The sequence below is a fragment of the Ctenocephalides felis genome, unplaced genomic scaffold (genome assembly GCF_003426905.1).
Source record: "Ctenocephalides felis isolate EL2017-DRISC unplaced genomic scaffold, ASM342690v1 CF-g0.4_SCAFFOLD_03571, whole genome shotgun sequence".
Classification (NCBI taxonomy): domain Eukaryota; kingdom Metazoa; phylum Arthropoda; class Insecta; order Siphonaptera; family Pulicidae; genus Ctenocephalides; species Ctenocephalides felis.
Window position 1 is genome coordinate 21184164 of NW_020539725.1, and position 20196 is coordinate 21204359.

The 20196-nt window shown below is 29.0% G+C and overlaps 1 protein-coding gene across 1 annotated transcript in view; it reads right to left on the minus strand.

The window, feature by feature from the left end:
* LOC113385236 (dual oxidase maturation factor 1-like) overlaps nucleotides 1–20196 on the minus strand; it is a gene marked incomplete at its 3' end in the record, with an annotated part of 124953 nt that overhangs the window by 40013 nt on the left and 64744 nt on the right. The window contains 1 exon segment of the mRNA XM_026623068.1: nucleotides 12112–12127. Coding sequence (XP_026478853.1) covers nucleotides 12112–12127 — 16 coding nt within the window.

The window sequence follows — 20196 nt, forward strand, 5'->3', positions numbered from 1 at the left end:
CGTCGATCAAAAGTCTAATTTTGACAAATGCCAAAAAGACCATACTGATTTTTGCAAACTTTGACGAATTTTTAAAGCTGAACCAGTTGTCGTAGGGCCGTAATATTTTAGTATGATCTAGAAGACTATGGTATCTATCGTCAAAAAAATAATCATAAAAATCGTCGAAATTTTTTTTTTAAAAACTTTATTACAAGAAAACGGCCCGGCCGATCTCTACCAAAAACTAATCAGCACGATTCCCAACCAATATCTTTCGAACGGTTTTTGAATTTTCAAAATCGATTCAGAATTGCGGGCTAAAACGTAGACGAAAAATTTTTCACTTTTCTGCCATTTATGAAGAAACGGCTTGGTCGATCGTCGCACAAAACTGACAAACAATAGTTCTCGTCCAGATACATCGAATGGCTTTTAAATTTTTGAAATCGGTCCAGCCGTTTTCGAGAAAACGTCGATTTACGGCAAAAAATCTGTTCACATACACACACACACACACACACACACACACATACTTTTTCCAAATTTGGTCTCATTCGATTCAGAATGGCTTGAAACGTCGAGAAAACATAAAATTAGCGAATCGGGTTTTTTGATGAAAACATAAACTTCTCCTTCGGGAAGTTAAATAAAAATTTTACGTATTTTACGTACTTTTTCCTACAAAAAATACTCAACCTAATATCGCTTGACTGATGTCACATCATATTACGGATTCAAAACACACTCAATTAATTGCTCAATTATGTTTGTTAGTCATTTGTGATTCAATTATATCGAAGACTAATATGAAAAACTTTTAATAATTTATCGCATTTATAATTTTGCCTGAGAAAAAAGATTGCTTTCGATAAATTGTAAACTTGATCGATATATGCAGCAACTGATGTAATAAAAAATAATTTATTGTTCCGCCAAACTTGAACTCATCCTCAAATCAAGGAAGTTCATTTTGATCATAATTTTATTTGAATTACAAATCAATTGTAAAAAACGTAATTTATTTGTTAATTGTTCTTCCAAGATTTGACACATTTTCTAACATACTGTAATGACTTCGTTATATCAATTGATATCATATTTTATCATTTTTGATCTCAAGTGGATCTGATATAGTGGATCTGATATAGGAACTATTTGATATCAAGGTGGTCAAAGTGGGTATCGAATACGAAACCCACGTATTCGTAATGAATACAGCCGACAGAACCAAGAAAAAATAGTGAAATTACTAGTTGCCCTTTCACGACGCAATATTCGGACAAATTATTTTCAATTGGAATAATATGTTTAATCTACAATTTCTAGTGGAAATAGGATCAATGTTGCAAGATATCAATATGTCTAGAGTCTTACGGAAAAGGAGAAACAAAAAATTTATTTAGACGTTGCGTAAATCATAGGTGCCCCAAAACCATTTATCGTAGTAGAATTTCGCTAATCCTGTACTTTATTAAACCGACACCTCCGATAATCCGACATCTTCAGTGATCAAATGTTAAACATTTTTGTAGTTTAGAAATTTTTAGAAATCAATTGGAAATTTTTCCGCTATTTCCTGCAAAAACTCGTAATAATCCAGTAATCGAACCTTCCAGTACTCCGGCGCCCTTTGGTTTTTAATAGTACCGGATTAGTGAGTTATAAAATACTACTGTAGATATAGTGTATTCATAATATATTTTATATTATAAAATTATAGTTGTATAGTTAGTTTGTGCAGTAGTTGAATTAATGTAATATTCAAACAAGAACACATCTGTATGACTGATCTTCACCGTATTACGTAAATTCTCATAAAAAGCAAACAAAGAGCATAGAACACTTTATATAATATAATACAATACAATACAATATGCAATAGAGCTTGGCCTCGGAGCATTGCCATGTGACACTCATGTGCAACGAATGATATTTGTTTTAACTCATTCTCGTAAACCGACAGTTATGATGCACGATAAACATGATACATGTTACTCAGAAATCCAATTATCAGTTTTATAAAAGATTAACAATTATGTCTTTGAACTCAAGTTTTGTAATTTTAAATTATGCATCCTACGTTTTATATATTTTACTTGTAATCAGAACTTAACGGGTGTTATTTTATAATTGATAACCGAAACCGTTATAAATTTTTATAACTAACAAATTTATTTGTACAATTTCTGTAATGCTGATTAATTTTTTATTTATGCACCAAAGTGCTATTTTTGCATAAACAAATTACATATCGTCATCTACATGTATGTATTATACGAATTATCCTGAAATCTATTCGCGACTTGTGGAAATATCAACAGTAGAGAGAAAAGAAACCCAACAAGATTGCAAATGGAGGTCCATAAACTTAGCACTGCGATTGTGGAAATTGGTACTGATATGACGTGATTCTTTGAAAAATTTTTGTTGCTATTGATTGGTGTAATCAAAAATTTATTTACTCTTTCTGTTCCTGAAATAAATTGGGTAGGGGTCAAATTCCCCCCCAATAGTTCAGTGCCTATTTTACGTAAGGGTAGCACCAAATTTGGCGCCCCCAATTTATCTTGAAAACGGAAAGAAATAATTAAATTTTAATTACTTCAATCGATAGTAAAAAAAATGGTTAAAAAATCAGGTCATATCAGTGTTGCCAATTTCCAACATCGCGGTGCTAAGTTGACGGACGTAATGTATCTACTATGGGGTACTTATTGCACACAAAGTTTGAATATTCATGGTTATAGCAAACAGTTCAATTTTACAATAGACCCATATCTGGTTTATTTTAACATAAAAGTTAGGGTAAAAAATAATAAATTCGCAAATATACATTTACATTTGTTAAGCATGATTGGTCCTTATCATAAAGTAACTGAACTAAAAGCGCAAGATATAGGTTTATTTTAATGATTTGTAGCTTAAGATCTTGGATATTATTGCAGTAGCTCAAAATTAATTAGAAATTCAAGTGTTCATTAAAACTGCCGAACTCGTGGCAAGCTATTTGTGATCATACCGATCGTACAAATTACTCAATTGAACCAGTTTGACTTACACTCGACTACCTTAAGTAGTATCACAACCATGTGTAAATATTTTCCATTATTTGTAAATCTCTTAAAGAACACCTTCGACGATAGCACGATTCGTTCAGAATTAATCATTATGCTAATAAATTATTATTCACTAGTCGCGGAAACAAAATCAATCAATTTAACTAGAAAAACACCATCGACACCTTCGCTCATTAGAAACATGGCATATTCATGAATAATTTATTGAAATATACGCCAACATGTCAACATCCTCACTTCAGATAGTGCAGCATCATAAAATAATATAAAGTGGATATATGTTTGAGGCTAAAAGAGAAAAATAGTATTCTGTACTTTTCAAAAATAAAATGTGGCGAGTAAGCAAAATAATATTTGAGAAAAATGAGAATGATTACAATTGTATAAGGAGTACAATTATACAAATCAAACATGAAAAAAATGAAAAATAGTAACTATTAAAGTAACTACTAAGAACAATGCAACCTTTACTAAATAGTAAATATTAGTGACCATAAGAGACCAAATATATATTTTTAAATTAAAATTTTCCGCACTTATCGCCTGTATTTAGGTGATCGATCACAAAAATCGATTCGCCTCTGAATCAGTTAATAGAATATTGCTCAACCAACTAGTAATCCATTCTGTAGATTTACCTTTTGATTAATGAGCCGATAAATCGAAGGTTAAAGTCACTTCGACTGAATTTATATCGATGAACTGGCCGAAGGGCTTTTATATTAAACATTATGCAGACAAAAGATAGAAAAAGGTGTAATAAATCATCGAGTCACATTTGAAGCGAACATTCGTGAACAAATTCATTTACGCAATCTTCGTCTTTCCGTATACATATTTGTTCCTGAACATAGATAGAAAATTTAAATTTGTCAAAGAAGGAAACTAAAGAGTTATGGAAATTGCAATTTTATGAATTTTTTTGAAGTAATTTATTTTGTAAACAAAACTATATATTTTGATAAGTCTTGGTTTTTGAGTTTTTGAAATTGGTCCAATTTTTGAGACGAAACGAGCTGAGCCAAAATTTGATTTTTTATCAATGAAAGCAAACATTCATGAAGCAAATTTATTAACGCAGTCTTCAGATTTCCGTATATTTGTTTCTAAAGTGGTATTTTAAATTTGTCAAAAAAGCCAATTAAAAAGTTATGAAAAATGCAATTTTATGAATATTTTTGAAGCAATTTATTTTGTAAACAAAACTATCATTTTTTATTAATTTATTTTATATAATGCAGGTGGCACAACCAGTAGACATTTCATAAATCTGTATATATTTGTGCAAACGTAAATTTTTGAGGAAGCCTATTAATATATTGAAAAATACTGATTATAATTAATTGATCAATATTAGTAATTATTTTTTTCTAATAATAAAATAGATTCAAAGTGGTCCGATCATACATAAAATTATAACTTAATTAAATATTTGCGCTTACAATATTTCTAAAATGTCTATTTTAAATTTCCAGCGGCAACAGATTTGCAAATAAGAGATTATATAATTTAACAAAAATGTGACAATTTATGCATTTCAAAGACGTTTGTTGCGCCTTTATTAATTTTATTGAATACTAATAAACAACAATTAAAAAATGATTGAGAAACTAAAATAGAAAGCTTGCTAATTTTCAAAAAATTTAAGAATTTGAAGGGTTGTTTACTTACAACAATAAAAAAAATTTCATCAAAAAGCGTTTCGTTTTTATCAAATCGAAGGATAAAAATTCTGGTAAGTGACATCGTTACAAAAATTTATATGTAGTAGAAAATGTAGATTTCCTGTCGATCTCATTTTAATTATTTTATGATGTATTGTGATCAGTAGAAATGAAATAATATTCAACGAGAACGTATGTATCGATATAAAAGTAATATTAAAATTAACGATCGGAAACAAGTTGTATTATTGCTTTTGAGATGATACTTGAAACGACTAAAATACAATTTATATTTTATTGCAAATTATACGAGTTGTTCAATGAGATTTATTCAAAGATTGATATCAACTGACTTTGATCGATGTTGTAATTAACTATGATCTGTTCGATCGGATTCAAAGCCCTTCAATTGATCTTACTGCTAATTCAAATCTGTCAATCGTAACCATTCAGTGTACAAGAACTATGGATTTCGTAATATATACCATCATATAATTTACCCTATATAATCATATAATCGTATATTAATGACCATTCTTTAATTTATTGTTAATTGGAAATTCATAACAATAAAATGACTTGTGACATGTAGTAGTTTCATAGGATGTAAATTGGCAGTTGCATAAAAACGACTAACATGTGGTTACGTTCACAATATATTTGGCCTTCAGGTTTCACTATGATTACTATAATCCTATAATTCAAGAAACGCCATTTTGCCTTTTGGCCTTCTAAAGTCGAAAACGAACGTTTGCTTCCGTATACTATAATTCATGCCGTTCAAATTATACTGGTATGCGGAATAAAATGTACTTATGTTGGAATAAAAAAATATGTGAAGGAATGTATATAATTATGAGAATGATACATTTAAGATAATTTATGAACGAATTAATGAAGTGAGAAAAACGTTTTTGTAGAAAATTACTGGACATTAGACTTTTTTGCAAGCGTCAAGCAACCCGTTGACAACCCTGTTCAAGATATTTGAAGAAATTAGCATTTAATGCTTTTATTCAATAGTTTTATTTTATTATTTTATATCTTAATATTGACGTAAAAAATATGCATACAATTAATTTTATACACATATTTGCTTTTCGTTTTATTTTTATATTTATTTAATTAAGATTTTTTTTATACTAGATACGTCTTCAAATATAGAATATACTAATATTTTTGATATTATAATGTTTTATTTACACGTTTATTATAAATTAGAAGTTCAATTTAGTATCTAATTATTAAATCCGAAACAATTTTGAACTATTTTTAAGTGCATTTTGCTTTACAAAAACATGCTGAGTTTTACCAAATGGCTTAAGTTTTTGAAATTGGTCCAAGTTTGATTCTGGCTCATATTTGTCAAATTTTTGCTCAAATACAAATATATTTTCAATATCTGCTTCAAAAAATTCTGAATCACTTGAAACGTGGAAAAAACTTGCAAATTGGATTTTCTAAAAAAAAAAAACAGACCGGAAGGTTTAAAATACAAAATAGTAACTAACTACCAAGTATTTTCTAACATTTTCCTACTATTTAACTTCCTTTAGGGTTATAGTAATTGCAAAAAATTCAAAAATGAAAATTTGTATATCTCTACGTTTCACAGGTTTTTAAACATTTTGGATTACATCCATTAGGAAAATAATGGATGTATGTGTGTGTGCGGATACAAATTTTCGTCGACGATTTTGCGAACACGAATCAATCGATTTGAATAATTCAAAAAAACATTCTATCCCCACTGATAAGAAGACGTGCTGATTAGTTTTTGGCAAAGGCAGGTCTAGCCGTTTCGGAGATACGGTGCAAGAAATAGTTATAATTATAAAAACAATTTCCTTGTATTAGTAAAGTGATCAGCTGGTATAATTTTTGTAAAGGCAGGTCCAGCGTCTCTGGAGATCTAATAGAAAAAGTAAAAAATAATGCCATTTAGCGGTGAAATATGAACATTAGACATATGTACATTGTATTAAGCATTTTATGAAGATTATGATAAGTACAATTTTTGTGTACAATTATATGGGTTCCGTACCAATGTTTACACGTTAGATGACTACGCCGCGGTTACGCACTTTATTTCGACTCCAAATCAGGTATGCAGTGCCATTTCTTAAAAAAAGCTCAATATTTTCAAAAAAAAACAATATAATAAAATCAAGATATAAAAAAATCAAATTTTTCAAAAAAGTCAATTTTTTTCAAAAATTTCAAAATTTTTCAAAAATTTGTTTTTTCAAAGTTTTTTTCAATAATTTAGTTTTCGGTACGGAAAGTTCCACCAATTTGCCTTAAGGCACGATGCTATGCACCACTAGTTAATGTACATATTGGCACCAGAATGAAAGTTTTATTTTACGAGCCTGAATCGCGTAGGTATCAATATTATTATCATTTTCATTACAATCGAGGACATCAGTATCGCAGTATCAGTAACCGATCGCACAACTTTTATGTTCCTGATAATCTCGTCAAGAGACGCGGAAACAAAATGCTTTGTAAGTTGTGTTTCATCTCTCGGCCAGCATTCTTCGCTCAAGGCCTCTATGGAACGCCAAGCTCTGACCTTGACAAGTATATGTTCGAACCTCGAAAATACTCTTTCGTAATCGAATATTTGCTATTTCACTGAATATTGATGTATTTTTAACACTATGGGCTTTGCTGTTTAGACCAGAAAAAGTAAATACCAACGACTAAACTAGTGTTATGTATATCGCAGATAATGCACATTATGGTATACACAGTACATTGTTATTTTCATTTCATGTGTAATGAATCAAACTGGTTTATTTTACGAATTATGTGTTTTTTGTCGCAAACAATGTTATATTATCACTTTGTTTCAATCTCAAATGTTATGAATTACAATGTCAATTTGTAATAGTAATTTACACACTATCGCCAAGTCCACGAATTCCAACCAAAAATTTTACATCTCGTCATTATTACTCTGCATTTCCAATTACCTAAATAAAACTGATAAATTGGACTGACAACGACTATCTATATCTAATATTTTTTATACATGAATGTTATGTTCGAATGTAAAATACTGTATTTTAATTTCCTTGTAAACAGGAAACAATAGATGGTTGATAAAAAAAATCGCCATTTGATCAAATTGGTCAAAATTAAATCTTGGTGAGAACTTGAAAAAAGACAGCATCTAAAATAATCTAACAATTTTGCAATTAACATAAAAAGGAGTATCTAAAAAATATCCTTCAAGTTTCAGAAAAGCCATTTAACTTATATCAATGAAGCATGGATAATCTCATCAGATAGATATTGGTCATTGAGGGCACACGACAGAAAAATACAAAGCTTTTTTATATAGAAAAAAATAATATAAATAATACATGTAAAAAATGTAGAAAGCTGAGATTCTAAGATAAAGAATCTATATGAAAAAATAATTAAAATATAGTATATTTTGAAAAAAAAACAATGAAAGCAAGAGAAAATATAGAAAGCTGAGATTCTGATATATCAAAGTATCTATATAAAAATAATTAAAATAGAATATATTTTAAAATAATTTAATTTTAAAATATATTATATTCCAATGATATGGAGATATCCATGCTTCATTGTTGATCTAGTAAACTTAGTGGCATTTCTGAAACTTGAAGATATTTTTTTTAGATGTTGATTATATATTATTACTAATTCTACATTATTTGATGAGGTTCATAACATATTTCTAAGTAAAACAAAATTATATTTTTTAAAAATGTAGGTTCTGTAATTATTTTTGAGAAAAACAATATTTTTATGTCATGACATATTTTATAGTTTTGAAATCAAAATTTTTAATACATTTTTTATAAAACATAGAAATACCCTTTTAAGAAAGATAACTCAAAATTGACTTGTACAAAGAGCATATACTCGTAGTATTAGAACAATAACAAACAACTCAATACTTTCTTTTCTATTCGTTAGATAAATTATAACAATGTGTAATGATTAAAATATAAAAATAAAACATTACTTTTAATTAATAAAATTAGTTCTCATCAAGAATGGATGTTAGCCAATGAAACCAAATGGCCATTTTTTCAACCATCTATTCTAGTTTATTTTTAGTTAAAATTTGGCAAGAAAATTTAGATGACCAAGTTTATCTATATTTATATACAGTTGTTATCTAATCTAAATTCTAAATCTAATTTTATGAAATTAGAAGTTATGTAATACAATATTCGAAAACCAAATGAGTATAGTAAAGTTATCCTGAAGATATACCTATAGTATGAAGTTATAATTCATACTATAGAAAGTACTATACTATAGTATTATAGAAGAAATATGCACTTTTTGTAATGAAAAATCTAGATTTGGCTATATTTGGAAGTATCATTAGTGATATGTTGAATAAATGATGCATGGCATAGTTTGTATTTAATTCTGCAGTTGTTCTTTCAGTTTAATTTAAAAAACAACGTATTTACCATAACATCTATCAGAATAAATTATGTATTAATTTTTATCTATACAGAAACAACTTGGACTAATAAATAATACTATAACTCATTACCATTATTTAATCAATTATATACTTGAGTATTATTACAGTTCAACAAAAAATCCAATATTCTATATATAAATTGATAGCTACCAGAAAGAAGTTCAAACCATATATAACAAATGTATCACATAATACAAATTATGAAGTGTTGAATAAATAACAAGCAATTTCTCAATGTGTCAGATACAAGCATTTATGTCCAATTAATTTAACTAATTCGCAAAGACTAACAGCAAACGATTATATCTATTCAATAAAAAATCACCAATAAATCGTAATCAATAACTCATTTATGCAGATTTTTACAATGACAACAAACTGCGTGTTTTATGAATACATAAATTTATGATAACCTTCGGCAAAATACCTGCATTTTGTAATCCAGAAGCAATCATTTTTAACAAGAATATAATTAGCAAATTATACAGGAGGAAATTATCTGTATCCAGCAATTATGAAAGCGATTGCATTTTGAAGGTGGAAATTTGATGGCATCGAAGGAAAGGACCAAGTACAATTTTGTAGTAAACTAAAGATTTGCACAAAAAATATTGTGAATTTCTTTACTATATCAGATTTTTTATATTATATATTTATTTTTGTCTTAAAATAAATTCTTTGTCTAAATCTTCGTTGTAGAATAAAGATCACATAAGAAAAAAAAACATTTTGTAATTTGGCAACTTTTTAAAAATAAAATAGTGAAAGATTACATCAAAACCCGAAAAAAAATTATGCTATTTTTTATTACAAAGTAGTGCTGGGGCAGCATTTCTCAAAGTATGCTATAAGCAACGTTTGTATTTCAAAATTGAGAAAAATTTAAGATATTCACTAAATAATAGAAATAATGAAAAAATTAAAAAACAAGGTTATGGAAAAGTTTTTTTTATTTATTTATATATTTATAGCAATCAAGATACAATTTGATCTTATAAGCTATTGTGACACAAAGGAGAGGAATCGAAAGAAAAAAAATAATAAGAAGAAAAAAAAGAAAAAAAGAAGAAATCATTTAGAGTTCACTCCAATGAGTGAAGCCTAGTGTTTCACTTGAATGAAAAGTTAGGTGAAAAAAAAAATAAATTTGTTTTTTCTCAACTATTATTCGTGTTGATTATATCCCATCCCTGATATTACATATAGGCCTCAATTATATTTACTATATCTTTGACTAATTAATAAAACTTCAATAATAATTAATAATAATTTCAATAATGAAATATTTCTATTCCATACGTTTAAGAAATGTTTTTTGTGATTATAAATAGAATGCATGTCTGTATAAATTGAAAGCGATGAGATTGTTGAAAAACATTGATAGTTTAATAAATGCTATCTGAATGTATTATTTATTAATTGCACTCTAATATTTATTTTGCATTTTATGTTAGTAACATGAAAATAGAAAAATTAAAATAAAATCACTGATGTCACAAGGTCTGTGTATTGTGTACGATCAGAAATTGCTGATATCAATTCAATGCATTATTTATATGCATCCGACGACTTTATGAATATAATAATCAGATAATGAGGCCAGGGTTTGGCATCGAGTAACAAAATTTTATACCTCTGAAGTGATCAAATTTCATAACATTCGTTTCAGATTTTATTACCTACATATTTTGTTTTGTTTACTTGAGAGTCGGATTCAATAATATTGCGAATTGTACCCAATAAAACGAAAGGTGTGACTACTTATAGTAATTTATATATATATATATATATATATATATATATATATATATATAATAAAATGTGCTAAATAATTTTACTTTAATTTTTTAACACGTTCGGAATAATAACTCTAATAATTCGGAAAAATAAATGTGATATCCGAAATTTGATTGAACTATAAAGGCAGTCAGATTATCATATTTTATTCGTATATACTATGAATGCTATAGCATCCATGTCAAGTATTAGTAATACTGTATGACGCTTTTATGTTGCGTAATGCTGCTTGTCCAAAAGATAAAAAAAAGATAATACGAAAATACCTAAATAATCAGTCATTAACTTGACAGGTATAATAATAACAAAATTCAGAAACTTATGTTAAATCGAATTCAAAATAATTGACTTTAAAATTTGAATGCTATAGCATTCATGACATTCTGCATAACATGGAAAATGAAGACTATTGCATTCACGTCCGTGTTAATATGTGATCTTCATACCAATATTAAGCCATTAAATAAATGTAAAGTTTAATTTAGGACAATGGAGGTACTTTAATTAAATTTGAACGCAAACCTAAAATAAAGCCTCAATTAGATTTAGAAGTGGACTCAGATCAAGACAATGATATCAGTTTTAATCACTTATCAAATTTCATTTGCAAGTGCGATAATGCATTAAAATATTGAACTTGAATTAAATTTAAACTAACTACATTGAGATTTCGTAACATCGCAACTCTTCAGAAAGGCGCGCGATTGTTGTAAGGGGGTCGTATGATTGCTTTTCAAAATACAATTCAAAAAAAAAAAAAAAATTAATAATAATAGTAATAAGTAAAAAATGTTTAAATGATATTTTGACAGAATGTTTTGATTTTTAGTCTGATAAACAATAATATCAGTTGAGTATTTATAAAATTATATTGTTAAAAAACTTAAAGGGTCGCCGCTTTATTTTTCCAAAACAAGGAAAAGTGGTGCGCAGTACTGAAAGGATGGAAACCACTTTATTAGATATAGCAACTACAAGCACTAATTAAATAGTAAAACCACGTGTTCGATGTTTTCCGTTGCTAATGGACATATTAGTATGCAACGATATTAATATATTTATTTAAAGTTTTCAAAACTAAAAATGTACATGATGTACTTTGACTCACCAATACTGTGCGGATAAAACTCCTTAAATTAGAAGCAAAATTGTTCCGTTTATCACACAATTACGAGAGTCGTCAATATATAAACACATTAACTTAAAATATATATTTTAGCGTCAAACATAGAAATAAAATATGTAACACTTGTGAATAAAATTATACTGCTCGGAGCAGAGTCACACCACGCCGCGATGTCCACAGTGGTTATGAAACACTTTCCTAGGTCTGAAGGCACATGTATTTATTATCGATAAATCACTGAATAAATTTCTATCCTAATCGATATTCCACAACATTTTTTCACATAAAGTTGGCACCAACTAGAAATTTTCAATTGCGACACTGTTGAACATTACAAGATGTCGTTAACCACGTTTGAATTTGAATTCACCGGGGATGAATATCGTTTTGGTCGAGAGTTGTTTATATTATATTAATAGGTGGTTAGCTTCGAAGCCGTACGACTACTGACTGCCGGAGTACATTCGTTCGAGCCATTTACAGCGATATAGGTACCCAGGAAGGAAGCCTCGCATCATGCCTACTACACGGGGAGCAATACACAAGCTGAGCGCTCAACGGCGATCGGACAGAGGTCACCAGCTAGACCGCCGGCGGCAAGGTCACTACGTCAAAATGCGCGTGATTCAGACGTACACAACGTTATGGATGGACGTAACGAAATTTATGATTATATGCATTTCTAGATGTGACAACTACAGAGGTGTTTGGGATTTTGTTATTAGTCAGTTGAGGTTAATAGCATGACATGGACAAAGCATTGGCATGGTGTAGGGATTTCTGAAAATCCCGAGACAAAGAACATAAATATTAAATTATAAACTCAAAATTAGCACTTGTTGGAGTCATTCTCTAACAATATAATTTTTATGAGACTAATTTATATGTGTGTTTGAAAGTGTGTGTGTGTATGTGTGCGAGTGAATGACATAAGCCAAAAATACCTCATAGAATTGTGATGTATTCTGATTGCTATTGAAAATAAAATTAAAAAAAAAAAAAAATAGCACTAGAAAACAAAATTCTAACTAACTCCCCGTAGGGTAAGTTATAGTAATCGCAAAAAAATCAAAAATTAAAATTTTTATATAGAAATACGTTTCAGAGGTTTCTGAACATTTTGGCATACCGTAAAAAGAATGCATGTATGTATGACAAAGTATGTATGTGCGACGATTTCGCGAACACCGATCAACCGATTTGAATAATTCAAAAAAGCATTCGATTCCTGCTGATAAGGAGATGCTGATATGTTTTTGGCAAAGACGTCTAGCCGTTTCGGAGTTTTTTTTTTATTTTATTTGAACAGCGATCAGAACTTATGTGTTCTATGAGCTGTTACATATATCTTACAAACTACGTTTGTTTTATTACAGATGGCAACCCAAACAGTTGTCACATCTCTTTATGATAAATTTTTATTACAATCTCTGTAATAGGGCAAGTATGGTGCAACAATACCGGGTGAGAGATATTTTCACTTGGAAACATATTGCTATTTATATTTCCAAGTGAAAATCGTTGTCACTGTTGCCTGACAACAGGCTGCTCGAAGTGGGTATCGAACCCGAGACCTCTGAAACAAGTCGTTTTGGAGATACGGGAGAAAAAGTGTCAAAAATGGTATTTTTAATTTTTGAGATAACAGAGCGTCCGATTTAACATTTGAAGTCAAATTTTTGTAAAGGCAGGTTCAGCATCTCTGGAGATCCAATAAAAAAAAGTAAAAAATAATGCCATTTGGCGATCGAAAATGAACATTAGGCATATGTATATCATATTATCAGATATTTTATAAAGATTATAAAAATAAATAAAAATTTGGTGTACATTTATGAGTTCCGTACCAATGTTTACACGTTAGTCGAATACGCGGCGCTTACGCGCTTTGATATTTCGCCTCCAAATCAGCTATGCAGCTCGATTGCTTACCAAATCAAAACTACTTAGAATGATGACAGATGCATCCTGGTACGTGAATACTAAAATTCTGCATACTGATCTGAAGGTGCTATATTAAAGACTTTTTAAAAACAAGATCCACTAAACATCATCAAAATTAGAAATTCGAAATTAGAAAATTATGCAAATTCACTTGTTACTCCGCTGCTCCGTACACCAGAATTACGAAGACTAACAAAAATTAAGGCCAATTAACTTGATGCAGTAAATTTTATCTGGATTTACTGTACTGATACTGCATATATTTTTTTTCGTGTTCTGTAACCTACATTCCTATAATAAAGTAACAGTAGTGTTAAAATTGTATTAATTTCATTTATTTTAACCATACCCCATTACAATGGTAAATACTCACCATGTAGCTAATTTATTGTTCTGACTGTTATTAATAAACAAAATAAAAAAAAACAAATTATAAAATTTAATGTTCATTACACGACATCGTTCTCTTCACTCAACGAATGTTTTGTAAAAAGAAACAAATGTTTGCGTTCAAGTGATTTTAGTATTCCCCAACCGAAAAACCCAACCATTGCACTTATTGAAATTTTTTTCAGGTAATTCGAAGCCAATGACCAGATTTGCAATTGCCATTACTCTTAGCTTTGGGATATTTAAATCGTCGAATGCACATATTAATTTTTATTAATTCCACCACATAATTCACAACTGTCCTTAGTGGTATCAGTATTAAATTTACAGTTATTAGCTGATTGGATGTAGATCGTATGTTCGCAATCCATCGTCATTCATTGCATCAGAATAATATAATCAATCCTTCGGCCAAACAAACATTCACCGAGTGCGCTCCGCAATGGTGCACTCGAGGAACAAGTTTTCGATTGAAAATCTTTTCCTTACAATTATTTTTCTAATCACAACATTTATTATATTAATTTATACCAAATTATTGGTATACTTTACCAAATAATTATATTTTTTTTTCTTGTGAGATGACGCATAAATTATAATTCTATAACGTTGCCAAGACAACTAATAACAATATTAGTGAGTTTTGCTAGGCTTTGCTAGAAATAACAAATTTCCATACATTTCATAAACAGCAGTGCTAACTATAAGCCGCTGTGATTTGAAAGTCAATAAATCATAAGTCCTAACGAATTTAAAAATATAGTAGAGATGAAAAATAAAGAAATATAATTTTTTCAATTATTCAAGATTAAATAAAATGTAATCTAATTAAGCATAATTAGAGCTTCGCTATATACCAATTTCATTTTAACTATTATTGAAATAATATTATGATATACTTCGTTAATGCCGAAGAAGGCTGTTTTCACTTTTAAACATATTTTCATCAATACTATCACAACTTACAAAAAACTTCTGGTATATGAAGTAGTCTAAGTGAACCAATATGGACTTACGGCATTTCTCTGGGGCCATCAAGATTGCAATATATGAATAATAGCAGAAGAAACCAAAATATTTGCAACCAAATACAGGACAAGATTGGAAAACCATTCCAATTAACTTGCAAAAAACCTGCTCCAAATACTATTAGGATATTAAGATTAAACCCATTAGATTTAACATAGTTAATTTACAACTTCGATTTATAATTATTTAATATTGCTCTATTTAGATACCATCCAGATTCAGATTAAAAACCTTATAAATGCGCCAATAAGTTAATCACATTTCACGATTAAACAGATAGAATTATAGACATAATTATATTTTATTCATTATGAATTACATTTAGCGTTAATATTTGTGGACAGCAAACAGTAATTGATTTGAAGCGTGAAAGCGACAACTGCAGGCGAGTTTAGGCAAATGCTGGGATAAAACATCTTTAAAGATCAAGTTTGAATTTCGTGTTTCTATCATAAACCAGATAGTACAAAAAATAGTGTTTATATACAATAGCATTCCGCTTATAATATTCGCACGGTATCAGAAAAATGATATTACGTAAAACATTCATTTAGCATTGGGCATTATGTTTATTTCACATTGTGTACCCGTTGCAGACACGTGATTGTCAGTGATTTTAATTACTGCCATGTTTCAAGAACAGCTTTGATTATGAGATTTCGTAATAAATTATTAATTAATGTATTACTACTTAGGAACGATGATTATTGTATATATACAACGTTATAGGAAATAGCGTTTTTGACGAAGACTATGAGAAATAGTAGTAATAGAATGTTGAGTAGGAATAAAATGATTTTTTAATGTTTTTGCATGTACACTACCACACACACACATATATATATATATATATATATATATATATATATAATATAAGCTAACAAATAAATTGCTAAGAGAGGAGAGTAGGAGAAGAAAGAACTTTACTGAGCACGATTTTGAAAAGAATTAATCACATGATCGATTTTTTGAGGATTTTTGGACCATTCCTCGCCCTTGGTGATACGTGGTGACATTCAAAATTACCCTCTCGTCCCCCATTATATGTGTTTTTTAGTTACAAAAAAATGGTAAAACTTTTGATAATGTTTGGATTTTTTAAAAAAAGGTAGAAAATAAATACACTATACCCCTCCCTCCTGTGATTTTTTGTCCCCTCCCCATAAAACAAAGAAAAGGAAACTGGATTGGACCCATTTTGTAAAAAGTGCCTCCTACACGGCATCGTCAAATAAACATATATGAGTATGATGTTATTTAATTTAGTTAAAATATTAAACATTGAAGTTAAAATTATTTTACCTTTATAACATGCATTAGTAGGTACAGAAATCGTTCTGAAATATCCGTAGTATGAACAATAACGTAAAATACAGCGATGACATCATTATTGTGGGAAGTATATTAAAATATAAAGGCCTCTAGAATCTTCGAGTTACTATGATAATCAATGCCAATTATGTTATTAGAGATAAATATTTATTTCAATTATGTTTTTAAATACTATAGTTTAAACAAAATGGATAAGTTGGATGTGCTATTAATGTGGTTTAATTATAAACAATTTTGTGTAGCATAGCATTAGAGAGTTTTGAATTTAAATTGCATTGATATCAATATTTAGAGAAAAATAGACAAATACGAAGACGAAAGTATGTTGTAACAATATTGTTTCTATAAACAAATACTTTATATTTCTATATTTGTCTTATATCTTCAATTACTCATGATTGCTAAGACAAGTGCCAAACGACCAAGCGAATATTTTGATAGTAGACATTTTAATTATTATTCAATGAAAATATTTGAATTATATAAATATCTGGTGGCTGATCAACCACATATGTCACTGTGTAAGTTAAACCTTATTTTATTGTATTACTTCAGTAATTCAAATGAATTTTAAAGTTTTTAAATGTATAATCATATAATTACTATATGTCTTAAAATGTTAATTAGGAAGATAATTATACAATCTCCAATTCGGACAGGCGCGGCTTTTGAATTTGCTTATAAAAGCACATATTTCTTACTGAAATTAAACATTTAAAAAGGATTTCCCTCCAAATAAAGTATATAGTTATAAGTTTACAATCAGGACAACTCGATGTCAAGCAGTAGTGACAATGGTTTTTACTACCATTTATCCGGCATTGCTACATACAATAAAAATTTATCAGTAAGGTTATTTATCAGTAAGTAATACAAATATTTAAATTTTTTGTTACCAATGGAAATCAAGTCAAACTAACATAAACATTTTGCAAAAATCACAAAATAAAATTCTTAATAATATATTAGATGCACCCAATTGGCCGATGCACCAAGACTCTAATATATTTCTTTAGTTATATCTGAAGAATATTTTCAAAATTATTGAAGTTTTTTCCATGTTAATCGCATACGAAACTTTGATTTAATTGCGCTCTATCTAAAAGTTAATATTAAGAGCTACAACTTTAAGAGAATTTTTTTTTATCAATTTGGAACCATTTGAGCCCCTAGGAGCAATGACATTTGAAAATGTCCATATTAAGGATCACCATAATATATATGCATATATATATATATATATATATATATATATATATATATATATTGTAAAAGAAGAAATGAGAAAACTTGCATCCAAGTATAAGGAAAGGCTAGAAAACCATACGAATCAATTTGCAAAAGACTTGCTTTCCTCAAATATCATCAGAAGACTTGAAAGAATAAACCTGTTAGTTTTAGTATAGTCAACTAGTAATTTGGATTTTTCATTATTTGTTCTGAATCTTCTTCACATCTATTTTTCAAATTTGAAATGAATACCACTGGGTAGCATTTTAAAATCTTATCAATAGTCACCAAAACCTACCTACCACTTACCACCAAACCATGCCTACTATATGGAGAAAAAAAACCCAATGGAAATGTTTGTATCCATTTCAGTTGTAATATTTTTTTGCAACTTTCAACTTGCAATTAGTTCAAGTTAATTAATACAATCACGTCTGATATAAATGAAAAGGCAAATGAAGAGATGTTTCCATCTGAATCACGCCACACAATGGGTCTCTTACCTCGAAGATCAATTTGGTGTTAATTGCATACGTGCTTGTTTTATTACGGCTTATTAATTTACAAGTGCGATCATGGACTCAAGGATATTATAGCACCGGTTACTCATTAAATCTAACCTTACGGAGTCGGAATTAAAATTTGATCTCACTTCTAGGACGCAAAATCATACACCATATTAGTTTTATAGTTCCCTCTATTCATTAATTACATATTATCATTGTGCATAGTGTGAAAGAGAAATTATCATATGAATATGATAATGATTAAATCTTATCTCTTAAAAAATATATTCAAAGTTCTTGCTAGCGTCCACCTAATTATTAAATAAAAAAAACTATAATATGGAAGTGACTTTAATTAATAATGCCAATATAAGAAAAGTATCAGAATGTTAAAATAACAGAAAAGATTTAATAATGAAACTAGCTGTAAGTGGAATTCTGTCTTAAGGCAATTAGGGCATCGTGCCTTAAGGCAAATTGCTGGAACTTCCCGTACCCAAAATTATTATTTTTTTTAAAAACGATTAACATTTTTGAAAAAAAAATTACTTCGAAAAAATTAGATTTTTGAAAAACTATAAATTTGATAAAAAATTACCATATTTTGAAAAAAAAAATTGTATTTGAAAAAAAATTTTTTTTTTGAAAGAAAAAATTGTTTTTTGAAAACAAAAAATTTTTTTGAAAAGAAAATGTTTTTCTTCATTTTGACATATTTTGGAAATTCTGAACTTTTTTTCAATGCAATCGTACTGCTTGAACTGCATAGAGACGAATTGTCACAGCGCAAGTGGCGCGCCGCCGCCTAACGCATAAGCATTGGTACGGAACCCATAGGAATGTTAACAAAATGTATACTTATTGTTAAAATTTCTATAAAATATCTGATAATTTGATGTGCATATGTCTAATGATCATTTTTGACCGCCAAATGGCTCATTTTTTTACTTTTTTCGTTAGATCTCCGAAACCGCTAGACCTGCCTTCATGAAATTGGAAAAATTCTTCATCTTGTCAATACAAGTAAAATGTTTTTTGAATTATTCAAATCGGACGCTCCGTTCTCTTAAAAACGGATGTACCGTTTCTGGCACTTTTTGCCCCGTATCTTTGGAACGGCTAGACCTGCCTTCGCCAAAAACTAATCAGCACGTCTCCTTATCAATACGAATCGAATGTTTTTTGAATTATTCAAATCGGTTGATCCGTGTTCCCGAAATCGTCGACGAAAATTTGTATCCGCACATACATACACACACATACATACATACACACACACACACACATACACACACACACACACACACATACATCCATTTTTTCTAAGGTATGCCAAAATGTTCAGAAACCTCTGAAACGTAAAGATATATAAAAATTTTCATTTTCGATTTTTTTGCGATTACTATAACTTACCCTACGGGAAGTTAATTATATGTAACTAGGTGTAAGTGGCATTTTGCCGTATGGCTAGTTGCCATCTATTTTCGTAGGAATGTTTAGTGCATGAACTTTATCGTTATGTTATATTTCGAATTCGAACAAAAACACATACTTTTGATTCTCTAAAAGTAATGCAGTCTACAAATCATGTTAATGTGAGGCTTACTAAAAGCAATAATGGGAACTTGTTTGAACA